General features: G+C 44.2%; 1 protein-coding gene across 1 annotated transcript in view; it reads left to right on the top strand.

The window, feature by feature from the left end:
- The window catches only part of GREB1L (GREB1 like retinoic acid receptor coactivator), a 3,215,862-nt gene that overhangs the window by 2,881,049 nt on the left and 321,073 nt on the right, over positions 1-13,740 (top strand). Inside the window, exon 27 of the mRNA XM_044065377.1 lies at positions 13,259-13,414. Within this exon, the coding sequence (XP_043921312.1) occupies positions 13,259-13,414 (156 nt within the window). The remainder of the gene's footprint in view (positions 1-13,258; positions 13,415-13,740) is intronic.

Genomic DNA, 13,740 nt, shown 5'->3' with positions numbered 1-13,740 from the left:
TTCACACAATACCAAAAAGAAAAGGCATACCAGACCTGCCACTGAATCAAAGGGCAGAGGCTCTGAAACAAATTTCCAGCTTAATGCAAATGAAAGCTATAGAAAAGGTTCCTCTCTCAGAACAAGGCCAAGGATTTTATTCCAGAGTATTCCTTGTTCCAAGAAAAGAAAAACAGTGGAGGCCTATTCTCGACTTGTCCGCACTGAATACTTATCTCATTGTGCCAAAGTTCAAAATGCTGACTCTACAGCAGCTCCTTCCCATGCTGGGCAAGGGGTCTTGGCTGGTAACTCTAGACCTCAAGGAGGCATACCTGCATGTCCCTATCAGACAAAGTTGCAGAAGACACCTCAGATTTCTTGCAGGGTCAGAGCACTATCAATTCTCAGCATTGCCCTTTGGCTTATCTACTGTGCCCAGAGTATTCACGAAATGCCTGGCATCAGTAATTGCACACTGCAGACTTCAGGGGATTCAAATTTACCCATATCTGGACGACTGCCTTATACAAGCGGACAGCCAACAAACTTTGGTAAAACACTTGAATTATGCCATCCAGCTATTTCAGGCCTTGGGATATACAGTCAACATTCACAAATCAAGACTTGTTCCATCCCAAAGAATAACCTTTCTGGGTGCGAATCTAGATACTACCACCCAAATGGCCTTCCTCACAGAAGAAAAACAAAGTCAACTACCAGATTACTTCAAAAATCTGACAAGACAAACTCAGCTGACTGCAAGGAAAATCCTGCAGGCCCTGGGTTACATGGCTTCTTGCATCCTTCTGATTCCACAAGCAAGGCTACATATGAGGAAACTACAATGGTACCTAAGGAGTTTATGGACTCAGCACAGTCACAGCTTGGAAACTTTGATACCACTCATTCCGTGCCTACAAAAGGAATTTCTGTGGTGGGCTCAAGCAAGCCAGTCAAACAGGGGTCTGCCCTTCAGCAAACCAATTGCCAGCCAAACCATTACAACAGACGCTTCAGACCACGGATGGGGAGCGCACATGGAGGGCAGATGCATTCAACGTCTATGGTCACAAAAAGAGCTACGCATGCACATAAACCAAAAGGAGATGCTGGCAGTGATGCATGCACTCGAAGCCTTCAAACCCTTTCTGCATCAAGGCCATCTACTAATAAGGACAGACAATACCACAGTTATGTGGTACATAAACAAGCAAGGAGGCACCTATTCCTATCCTCTTTGCAGGCTGGCAATGAATCTATGGGAACTTTCCTTGGAACTCAATATACAGCTGCAATCCCAGTTTGTACCAGGGAAAGACAATATACTGGCGGACAGCTTAAGCAGAAATATCATGGATGCACACGAATGGATGCTGCACCCAGACATCTTTCTACAGATAACACAGTCATGGGGGAGGCCGGACATAGATCTTTTTGCCTCCCCCCACAATCATCAGCTGAAGAAATTCTGCTCAAGGACATACCACCCACAAGCATGGAAAGTGGACGCCCTCTCTTTCAGCTGGAGAACTCTAACAGTGTATGCGTATCCACCTCTCCCATTAATGACCAAGGTTTTACTGAAGATCAGGACAGAGCAGCCAAAAGTGATTCTGATAGTTCCGGACTGGCCAAGACAGCACTGGTACCCACTGTTAAAGAGCATGTCATGCACTAAACCATGGCCTCTTCCTCTATGGCCACTTCTACTGACACGGCACAATTACAAAACTCTGCATTCCAACCTGAAAACTTTGCAACTAACAGCCTGGAAAATACCTTGACTCCTCCTCAGGATAAGCTATCCCAGAGAGTGAAAGATATTATTATGGAAGCTCACAGGCCTTCCACAAGAAAGGCATATTCAGCAAAATGGAAAAGATTTCACATTTGGAACACCTCAAAGGGCCTAGATGCGTCAGTGATGAACATGGCACATATCCTGGAATACTTGGCAGAAATGTTCCACAATAGTCTGTCTTACTCTTCCATCAAAATTCATGCTTCAGCAATTTCAGCAGAGTACAATACTGATCCACCTGTCTTTTCTCATCCTCTCCTAAGACAGTTTCTAAGAGGAATCAAAAACATCAATCCTCCAAGGAAACCACCACTACCTACTTGGGACCTTAACTTCGTGTTGGAAAAACTAACACTGCCTCCCTTTGAACCAGCAGCATCTGCAGAACTACAGTTCCTGTCTTGGAAGACTGCCTTCCTACTGGCTATAACCTCAGCAAGGAGAGTATCTGAGTTACAGGCCCTCATGGCAGTACAGCCATTTCTTATTTTTCATCAGGACAGAGTTTCATTGAGAACCAACCCTACATTTATGCCAAAGGTAGTATCCAGGGTCTCATTTAAACCAAGCTATTCACTTGCCTACCTTCTTTCCAAATCCACAAAACAAAGGGGAGAAACTTCTGCACACCCTGGACATACACAGACAGTTGCGCTACTACTTGGACAGAACTAAGAGTTACAGAAAAACTGACCAGCTTTTGGTAGCATATGCTGCTGGTACACAAGGAAAAGCAATTTCCAAACAGACAATTTCAAAATGGATAGGAAATTGCATTTGTTTGTGTTACTCCTTTCATGGAAAAACTGTGCCAGCTAACATTAGACCTCATTCCACGAGAGCCACAGCCACCTCCACAGCCTTCTTAAGAGGGGTGGCTACCAAGGACATTTTAGAAGCTGCTACACGGAGCTCTGTGCATACATTTGCCAAGCATTACAATTTACCTTTATATTCCAGATCCAGAGCAGGCTTTGCTACGGCAGTCCTGCAGGGCATTTTAGCTACACCATCCTTTACATAGTTCCTCCACCCACAGATTGGCTATGGTATTCTACCCATATGTGATGACTGCAGATGCATCCTTGAAGGACATAGTACAGTTTTGTACCTACCATAAATGTAGATGTCCGATAGGTATGCATCTGCAGTCAGGTTTACCTTCCCTCCTTCCCCTCTGTGGTAATTCTTGGGTACTTACCCCTCTTATAGCTAGCTGGGGTTATCTATTAAGGTGTATTTGTTTTTATATTACTGTGCATGTTTGGATTTTTTAATGCATCACTCCAAATTTAGCCTTCCTTAGAGGGCACCTGGCATCTGGGGCAAGAAAAACTGAGGAAGATGGCGTCGGCTGATGCTTTTATACCCCAGGCGCTCTGACGTCGGGGAAGGGGCGACATCAGCCGAAGCCGGACCCAGACTTTGGAATCCGGCCGACTGAAGGGCTGCCTGAGGCAGGACAACCCATATGTGATGACTGCAGATGCATACCTATCGGACATCTACATTTATGGTAGGTACAAAACTGTACTTTCTCTGAGATGTAGTGACGTGGTCACCAGATAGTGCTTGGAAACTAAGTAGTGACATAGAGGGCTAAAGCTCTGACTTACAGCCTAGGTGACCAAAGTTCAGTTAGTTACTTGGGTGCTCGACAGAATTTGCAAAGGGAAGATGGATCTTGCCATCTGGTATTTGGATAGAGGGGACGAGGTGGTGGAGGATTCACACAGTCACAATCCCTTGAAGGTGGGGCAGCATTGCCATTTTGCATCCTAGAGATGGTCTTTCATCTCAACAAGGCATTGCATGTTGCTAGCCTTCGTTGCTGAGTGTACGGAAGTGTGCAGTCATAGTAAAAGGTATGGTGTGTCCCTGTAGTGATGCAGATTATCTCCCCATCCAGAGAGTTGGAGGTAGGTCATAATTAAAGTGTCATCATTGCTGGGATGCTGCCAGGAGTAAAACAACCCTCATAGCTGTCTGTACTATCTGTAGGTTACCTCTTTTGGACTGTTGTCACCTTCATATCGTATTGGGTAATTTTCTATTATGAGAGAGTGACTGAGCAGAGTCTTATTTGCAGAGGCTTGATAGTTGGCAGGCAAAGGGGAAGAAAGCACTTAAAGGGGGAAGAAGTTTAGCACTGCTAATTTAACAACTACTTAATACACCACTGGCTGTAAAAGGGCTTCTAAGAGAAGTGACATTTTTGGTCGGTCTTTAAATCACCGTTTCTGAACTGTGTCATGTCCTTACATAAAGTGTCAGTCATTTCACTGGGAGCAGTGGCATGCCTTTTATCTGCCTGAGCACAGGGGACATGGGAATAGAGTATCCTTTCTGGAATGCCAAGCTGTACTTCTAGATTATTCAGAAGTAGCAGAAGAGTAGTAGTTATTTTTAAATAGGCTAGAATAAAATCAGTAGCAGTTGTTGTCACAGTATGATGAGTAATTCTGTCTCAAACACTTTAACTTTGTAAAACTGACATTAAAACTACCTCGAGTCCTTCCTCTAGTAGTAGATGATGATTCTGGTCATGTTTCCAAAACATTTTTTCAACATCACTAACCTCATCTAAGGCAGTAAGGATGAACAGCATGGTATGGAAAACATTTATCTTACTGAATGTCATAGGTGATTACTAGACTAATGACCCCTGGGGGGTCTTTTTAAAAGTAGCCACGCTTCCCAAATATATCTGACAGTTTGATACCCTAGGGTTGTTTTATGGGATGTACGTAGACTCGCACATTGGTAGTCAAATATTTACAGGGTGTCTCTTTCTGTTAGAGCCATAGGTGCCAAACTAGACGAAAATTTTTGACTCCCCATCTAGTGATACACGTTATGCTGGGAAGATCGCTGCATTATGTGTATGGGGAAGCCTTTTCCAGAGATGTGTCTGAAACGGTTTACTATTGAAATTGCGAACGTGACTTGGGCGACAGTCGGATAGTCGAACGTATAAGGTTGTAAACACGGATGTCGAAGACATAATAATCAATCTAGGAACAGGTTTAACATGGGTCGAGGTAGGGAGACTGTTTGTAGTAGGGAATAATACTGAACACCTACCTCGACCCATGTTAAAACCGTTCCTAGATTGATTATTTTGTCTTCGACATCCTTGTTTACGACCTTATATGTTTGACTATCCGACTGTCGCCCAAGTCACGTTCGCAATTTCAATAGTAAACCGTCTGAAACACATACCTGTTCCTCCAGCATGTCCTGTTTATGTTGCAGGAGAAGTTTAGGTCCCTAGGTCAGGTAAGTCTGGTGCTGTTTGTTTTGCGAATGTGTAAAAGTTCCATCAGAGCAGGATGCTTTGTAGGCCAGACATAGATCACCTCACAGCAACCTGTAGGTTACTAAGTACATGGACATGGTGTTGTGGTCCACGTAGGACATGTTTACACCCTGCATTCTTTATGTCAGGATCCTCTGTGGGTGCTGCAGTTGTCTCGTATGCATGGTCAGGTACATATCAAAGGGGGCATTTTACTGAATGGTTGATCTCATGAGGGTCAAATACAGTGGAACAGTGACATCTTAGGACATAAATGCAGTACCTCTGGTTATAAGTTTCACAGCATAGAAAAATTTCCTTATCACATCAACACTTGATGGTCAAAGGCCAGGTTACTGTCCACGTGCATTCCTAAATCCCTGACCATTGGGTATACTCTTAGGGGAATATTGTTATTGTCGTAGTTTCCAGAGGTAGGCATCTTCCCAAAGGATACTTGGCATTACATTTTAGACCATGGCTCTATTACCAGGTATTTGTCTGTACAGGCCTTCCTGGAGGGTATTTGTGTCATTGGGGGATTTATATGAATGCACCCATTTTAAAGTCCTCTGCAAACTTGGTCAGCCAGTGGCCTTTGACTTTGACATTGATGTAAGAGAAATAGATGCTACAAAAGACCAGATGTCCTTCATGGATGCATCTGCAGTCATAACAACTGGGTTGTCCTGTCGTCAGGCAGCCCTTCAGTCGGCCGGATTCCAAAGTCCGGGTCCGGCTTCGGCTGATGTCGCACTCCACCCGACGTCATCTCTGTTGGTCTTCGGGTATAAAGGCATCAGCCGACGCCATTTTCTTCAGTCTTTCTTGCCGCGTGGCGCCCGAAGCAGAAGCTGTTCGCAAGTGCCGGTCGGTCGGATCCAGAGATTACTTCTCCCGAATACTACTTCGAAGACTTCTAAAGCTAAGTACCCCGTTGGGGACTCTTTCTTGCCTCAGCCGATGTCAGAAAAAGTTAACAATTGTTTAACCTGTGGGAAACAAATACCTCATAAAGATTTCCACTCTTACTGTCTGCCTTGTTTAGGCCCAGCCCACGACGTAGCAGCCTGTTCGGCCTGTGCTTCTTTCAACCGACGAACGCTTAGGCGTCGGTCTGAGTTTGCAGAACAGTTTTTCGGTTCTGATTTTGCGTTCATTATGCCGTCGGATCCTCCGACTACCCAATCTACCAAAAAACGCAAAGATAAAGACCGACACTCGCGGTCCGCGGTTTCGGCTGAAACCATGGTTAAGCAAACCGCGAGTGTCTCGGTTTCGGCCGAAACCGAGAAAACTGATCTAAGTACAGCTGAACCTATTCCTACAACTGAGGCCCCTGCTACAACTCTTGAATCGACCTCAGAATTTTTGCCCACTACGGTGGTTGACTTATCAGACACCATCCCTTTGGATGCCTCTACCCCAGCACGTGGTGCTGCTAGGCCTCCAGCAGCCATGTCCATTAAGGCCTTCGCCAGGGCTAAAGCAGCCAAGACTACTAAAACAATGCCTGTTAAACCCCCCACATCCAGGCCCTCTTCTAGTTCTCAAATGCTTACATTGGCAGAAGATTTAATTTCTTTAATTAGAGGATCTCAATCTCACCCAGACAGGGCCTCTCAGCCCCCAGAGAAGAGACCTAGGGCAGAGCCCCCTGAGCCAGTGTCCTCTGACCAATCTGCTGATGAATCAGACATAACTGACCAGCCTGAGGCTCCCTTCTCCAATTTTGAAGATTCTGATGCTGAAGAATCCATTCCTGCTGCTTCCCCACCAGAAGAATTCTCCTTTGGGGAAACCTTGCATGCCATGTGAGAACAGTTCCAATGGCAGCAACAGGATTTTTCAGACTCCAGAAAAAGACTTAGAACCTTTCTGCACCTCCCACAGCACAGGCCCTTAGCTATACCTCCTGTTCTCTCTGTGGTGGATGATGCTTTCAATGATGTTTGCTCCGCTCCAGATTCTTTACCCCAGCCCCTGCCAAACCAGACAGATTTTACAGGGTGCCAGATACTCATCACCACCTTTACAAGGCCCCACTTGCAGACCCAGAAACTATATCCCAGGGTCCCAAGGCAGTAGCCGCGACCATAGCTAAAAACCCTACTCCTTCTGAAAGGGAAGCAAGGTCATTAGACAGATGGGGTAAAAGGTCTACACTTCAGCTACTCTCTCAGCTAGAGCTTTAAACTGTCAGTTTCACATGATACAATACCAAGAGTTTATGCTTGATCAGTTAACTAAAAAACTAACCACTGATGAATCTCTTGATAAGAAATATGTATTAGAGATGGTAAATAACATACAACAGGTTAGCAACCATTCCTTAAAATGTGGCTATGATGCACTGGAGGCTTCATTTAGATCAGCCATGACAGGCACAGTGATAAGAAGGCATGCATGGCTAAAGGAACAAGTTTTACCGGATCATGTTAAAGCTAAGCTACTAGATGCTCCTATGGACAAGACAAGTTTGTTTGGTACACCTGCCCAGCAGGTTATGAAGAAAATGGAAGAAAAAGCAAAATCTGTTCAAACTGTTAAAGATTTCTTGCAGGTTCAACCCCAAGGTTTAGCAGGAACTGGCCTGCCAAAATTGGTCCTTTCCTGACTCCACAAAATTTCAAAGGGGCAGGAATAGACGTTCCAGAGGCAGAAACCAATCCAGAGGAGGTGCCTACAGAGGACGACAGTGGCAAGGTAACAACAGAGCCACAGACACAGCCACTGCCACTACATCAGCACAACCACAGTGACTTAACCCTAAATCCGCCTACCAGGGAACAAATAGCAGCTCCTCTAGGCGGAAAGTTAACCTTATTTTCAAACAACTGGCACTACATAACAAAAGACAAGTGGATTCTACAAACCATAGATCAAGGTTATCGGTTTCACTTCCACACTTTACCAGTCAAAAGAGGAATGCCAAATCTACCTCCAAATCAAAAAACAGAGGCTCTACACCAGATAATGGAGTTAGCAAACATGAGAGCTGTGGAAAGAGTGCCAACAGCAGAGCAAGGAACAGGGTTCTATTCCAGACTATTCCTAGTTCCAAGAAAGGAAAAAAGTTGGAGACCAATTCTCGACCTGTCCACCTTAAATACATACATCATTGTCCCAAAATTCGAAATGCTGACCCTACAGCAACTTCTTCCCATGCTGGGCAAGGAGTCTTGGCTGGTAACTCTAGATCTCAAGGAGGCATACCTGCACGTCCCCATTCGACCAATCTGCAGAAGATACCTCAGATTTCTTGCAGGATCAGAGCACTATCAATTCTCAGCATTGCCCTTTGGCTTATCTACTGTGCCCAGAGTATTCACGAAATGCCTGGCATCAGTAATCGCCCATTGCAGACTACAGGGAATTCAAATTTACCCATACCTGGACGACTGCCTGCTACAAGGGGACAACAAAAGCAAGCTGACAACAGATTTACAAAGGGTCATTTACTTGCTACAAGCACTGGGATACACAGTCAATTTACAAAAGTCAAGGCTGATACCATCCCAAACAAGGACATTCTTGGGCGCGGAATTGGACACAGTAAAACAAATGGCATTCCTGACTACAGAAAAACAAAAGAACTTCCTCTTTACTTCTTGGCACTAACAAAACTGAACAAGTTAACAGCAAGAAAAGTACTGCAGGCCTTGGGCTTCATGGCATCATGCATAATCTTGGTTCCATTTGCCAGACTACATATGCGAAAACTACAGTGGTACCTAAAGAATTTATGGTCCCAACACAGACACAGTCTAGAAACAGAAATCCCACTAATTCCATGCTTAAAACAGGAGTTCCTATGGTGGGCTCAGGCATGCCAGTCAAACCCAGGCCTACCCTTTCGCAGATGTCAAGCAAGCCAGACCATCACAACAGACGCTTCAGTCCTAGGATGGGGGGCCCACATGCTGGACAAATGCGTGCAAGGATTGTGGACACAGGATCAACTTCACCTGCACATCAACCTAAAAGAAATGCTGGCAGTAAAACTGGCAATCCAAAAGTTCAAACCATTTCTCAAAGAGGGCCAGTTGATGATAAGGACAGACAACACCACAGTCATGTGGTACATCAACAAACAGGGAGGCACTCATTCATACCCCTATGCAGAATGACCTTGGAGCTGTGGACCCTGGCACTCAGCTACAACATCCAGTTACAGGCAATATTTGTACCGGGGAAAGACAATACTCTAGCAGACATATTAAGCAGAACCACTTCGGATGCCCACGAATGGAAGCTGCACCCGGACATCTTCAACACCATCTCAAAGAAATGGGGAATGCCACAGATAGACCTATTCGCATCACCTCTCAATCACCAGCTCAAAAAATTCTGCACAAGGACCTTCCACCCACTAGCATGGAAGGTGGATTCGCTCTCCTTCAACTGGAAAGGCCTAACAGCATATGCATTCCCACCTCTTCCTTTGATACACAAGGTACTACTAAAAATCAAGGAAGAACGTCCAAGGATAATCCTGATAGCTCCGAACTGGCCAAGACAACACTGGTACCCACTACTGAGGAGCATGTCTCGGAACAATATGTGGCCAATACCGCTGATGCCTTTGATGTTAACTCAGAACAACTACAGCATCATACATCCAAACCTAAAAACGTTGCAACTGACTGCATGGAACATCACATAGCAGCAGATAATCCAGAACTTTCCCAAAGAGTAAAAGACATTATTCTTGAAGCACGCAGACCTTCAACAAGAAGGAACTATGCTGGAAAATGGAAAAGGTTTGTCATTTGGAGTACGGAAAGAGGAAAAGATGTGTCAAACATAGATATGCCTAACATTCTGGAGTATCTGGCGAACTTCTTCATTCAGGCCTGTCCTACTCCTCCATCAAGATACATGCATCAGCTATTTCAGCAGAATACAGCTTTGATCCACCTGTTTTTCGCACCCTTTGCTCAGGCAGTTCCTCAGAGGAATCAAGAATGTAAAACCTCCAAGGAAACCGCCATTACCAGCTTGGGATTTAAATTTTGTGCTAGAAAAATTGACACTATCACCCTTTGAACCAGCAGCAACAGCAGACCTACAACACCTGTCATGGAAAACTGCTTTCCTACTGGCAATTACTTCAGCAAGGAGGGTTTCAGAACTACAGGCCTTAATGGCAGTGCAACCCTTCCTAATCTTCCACCAAGATAGAGTGTCCATGAGGACTAATCCTACATTTATGCCCAAGGTGGTATCCAGAGTGTCTTTAAACCAGGCAATCCACCTACCTACCTTCTTTCCCAACCCACAAAACAGAGGGAAAGAATACTGCATACCTTGGATGTACATAGACAGCTACGCTACTACTTGGACAGAACAAAAATAGCAGAAAGACTGACCAACTTTTTGTAGCCTATGCAACAGGAAGGGAAGGAAATGCTATTTCCAAACAGACAATCTCCAAATGGATAGGAAATTGCATACGATTCTGTTACTCCTTCCGTGGAAAACCAATTCCACAGAACATAAGACCTCATTCTACAAGGGCAACAGCCACTACCACAGCCTTCTTACGAGGAGTGGCAACCAAAGACATTATTGAGGCGGCTACTTGGACCTCCGTGCATACATTTGCCAAGCATTATAATTTGCCTCTATATTCCAGATCCCGAGCAGGGTTTGCCACTGCTGTACTGCAAGGGATCCTAAACACACCATAATCTACTTTTATCCTCCTCCCTAGTTGGCTATGGTATTCTACCCAGTTGTTATGACTGCAGATGCATCCATGAAGGACATAGTACAGTTTTGTACCTACCATAAATGTAGATGTCGAACTGGATAGCATCTGCAGTCAGGATTACCTCCCTCCTTCCCTCTGTGGTACTCCTAGGGTGTTTACCCTCCTAATAGCTAGCTGTTGGGAGTCTTTATGGTGTATTTGTTTGTATATATGTACATACATGCTTATTGTTGTGTTTACCTCTATCTATTTGGAAACATTGGCATCCATCCAAATTTTAGCCTGCAAGAGGGCTTCTGGCATCTGGGGCAAGAAACACTGAAGAAAATGGCGTCGGCTGATGCCTTTATACCCGAAGACCAACAGAGATGACGTCGGGTGGAGTGCGACATCAGCCGAAGCCGGACCCGGACTTTGGAATCCGGCCGACTGAAGGGCTGCCTGACGACAGGACAACCCAGTTGTTATGACTGCAGATGCTATCCAGTTCGGACATCTACATTTATGGTAGGTACAAAACTGTACTTTCCAGCACCAAGCCTCAGGGACTGTGCTAGTGACTGGACTTTTGGTGGAGGTTGACGCCCCTTTCCTAACGTCTTGAGTTTTGTTTGTGAGCGGTCTGGCTGCCCACTGGGTTACGTAGGAGTTTATGCCAATTTTCATGAGTTTGTCAATAATGCCCAAATGGGGGTATTGTCAAATGCTTTGGCCAGGGCAAGGTAGGCAGTATGTGCTGTTTTCCCTCATCCTTTGTTGACCTTCTCAAAGAGGTCCACCACCTTCAGTAGGCATGACCTGCACTTGACAAAACCAAATTGGGTTGGATTCAGTGACCAAAGATTTCCTTTGTTGCTATTTATTATTTCCATGAAAATTTGTTCCATGGCCTTATAATATGAGACTAGGCAGACTTACAAGTCTGTAGTTACTTAGGTCAGTAGATGGCCCACCTTGTCCAGAGGGATGACAGTTAGTCTTTCTTTCGCTTGGAACGAAGCTTGTCTGGAGGCTGTGGTTAAGTAGTGATTCTAGTAGTCCTGATAGGTTGTTTCTTGCTATTAAGGATACATCCTAAGATATTCTCATGGCCCATTGATGGAGTGTCCTTGGCCTTGGAGAGTGCATTGAGGTACTATTCCCTAGTGTTAAATGGTGGAGTTATGGTTCAGGGTATTTCCTGAGTGGGTGTCTTGGGAGGGAGGGGAGGTAAAAACTAGAGCTAAATTCATCTGCCTGTAGATTTGCTATATTTTCTGATTCAGTATAGGTGGCTCCATTTACAGTTAGTTTGGCACAATGTTGTGTATTGTCTTTGAGGTTGCTGACATAGCTGAAGAACACCTTAGATTGTCATTGGCCTGGGAAGTTTTTTTTTTTTGCCTAAAACTTGTCTTTGATAGACTTGATTAGCCCCCTTAAGTTGCTTGTTTAGTCTGATATCGGAGTTTGTACTTTGCTGGACATCGCACTTCCAGATTTTTGCCATGATTTTCATTCTTTTATTATGTAGCCTGTTGATGCTTGGATTCCACCATGGTTTTCTTTTTTTTTTGTTTTTCATGTGTTTTTATTCTAAGTAGGTATTGCTGCTCTAATTCAGCTGTTGACATGATTGTACAGGGATTCCATGAACAATTCTGCATAGGTCACAGTATTCTCAGGGTTTGGGGGACTTTGAATTTTGCCATGGTGTCACTTAATAGTAAGTTTGCCTTAGAATAATTTCTGAAAGTACCAGACTTTGCTGGGATTTTTTCATTTCTGAAGAGACAGCTTTGTGATCCACTCTGACCAGTGAAGATATTGTATGGGGGGGGGGGGGGTAGCAGTATTCTCCCAGGTTTATGAGGACCAGGTCAAGGATATTTGTGCCCTTAATGGGCCCATAGATTGTCTGATCCTGGATGATTGTGTTAACAAAATCCAGGCATCTCTGGGCCTGCATGTTTGTGATTGTGCACAATTCTTTGTTTGTAATGGGGTAGTTAGTCACCTGTTGGGGTTGAATGGGGAGTGTCTCCAGTAGACTTAAGTTAGAGCTATTGGTTTCCTGGGTCATAGAGGATAGCTTGCAAGGATATGGTACGGATAAAAATGGAACAATAATTGATGGTACACACCAGACTAAACTGTATTATTTAATAAAAATAAACTTGACAAAACCAGATGTAACGCATATAAACTAAGGTGAAAGGGTATTTGAATGTTATATCTGATTGCATTTCATCTTTATGATAGGATTGTGTTCTTTAGGTTAAACACTGTGATCTGTGTTGCACAGGAAATAGAGTTCCCAGTAGCAAAATTGTTTTAGGAAGATGATCACATGCATCTATCTTTGTGTTAGAACGATGTTGAAGTAGCATGCAGCTCTACAGACAGGTAGGAGTAAAAATGAGTAATGGGCATTTTGTAAGTTCTTGTGTGTTCCTATTTAAACATGTATCCATCTTTTCAGAGGATTGCACCACAGATGAAGTAAAGGGGTCCGAGAATGTTCAGTGGCCTGACATCGAAACCTTCAGAAAAATACCCTTCGATCTCACTGTCCATGACCCCAAGTATCAATACTGCAGTTCTGTGTACACAGGAAAACTGAGGAAATGCAAGCAAGGTCAGTAAATAATACTGTGTAATTTTCCTCCATTCATGCAAGACTTTAGGTTTTCTGATTTCTGTATCTGTGTATTTATCTGTTTACTGACTGAACCCTGTTATATGGTGTTGAGTATGTCATCATCCTTACTTTCATACTGACAAGTCTTTTGGGGGTTATTTCTGCTTTACAGAGGGCATTACTGGGGCAGATATTTCCTCTGCAATGTCTAAAAGAGCTTCTAGGCTGATTGGGTTGACCAGCTGTCATTTATAAAGATGGACACCCCTTGATCCTTGTGGAGGTGTTGGCTTCCACTGATCCCTAATTGTACCTCTCAACTA

This window comes from Protopterus annectens, chromosome 3.part0 (assembly GCF_019279795.1).
Source record: "Protopterus annectens isolate FY-2018-M chromosome 3.part0, PAN1.0, whole genome shotgun sequence".
NCBI lineage: Eukaryota > Metazoa > Chordata > Ceratodontiformes > Protopteridae > Protopterus > Protopterus annectens.
This window is presented reverse-complemented; position numbering and strand designations above follow the sequence as displayed.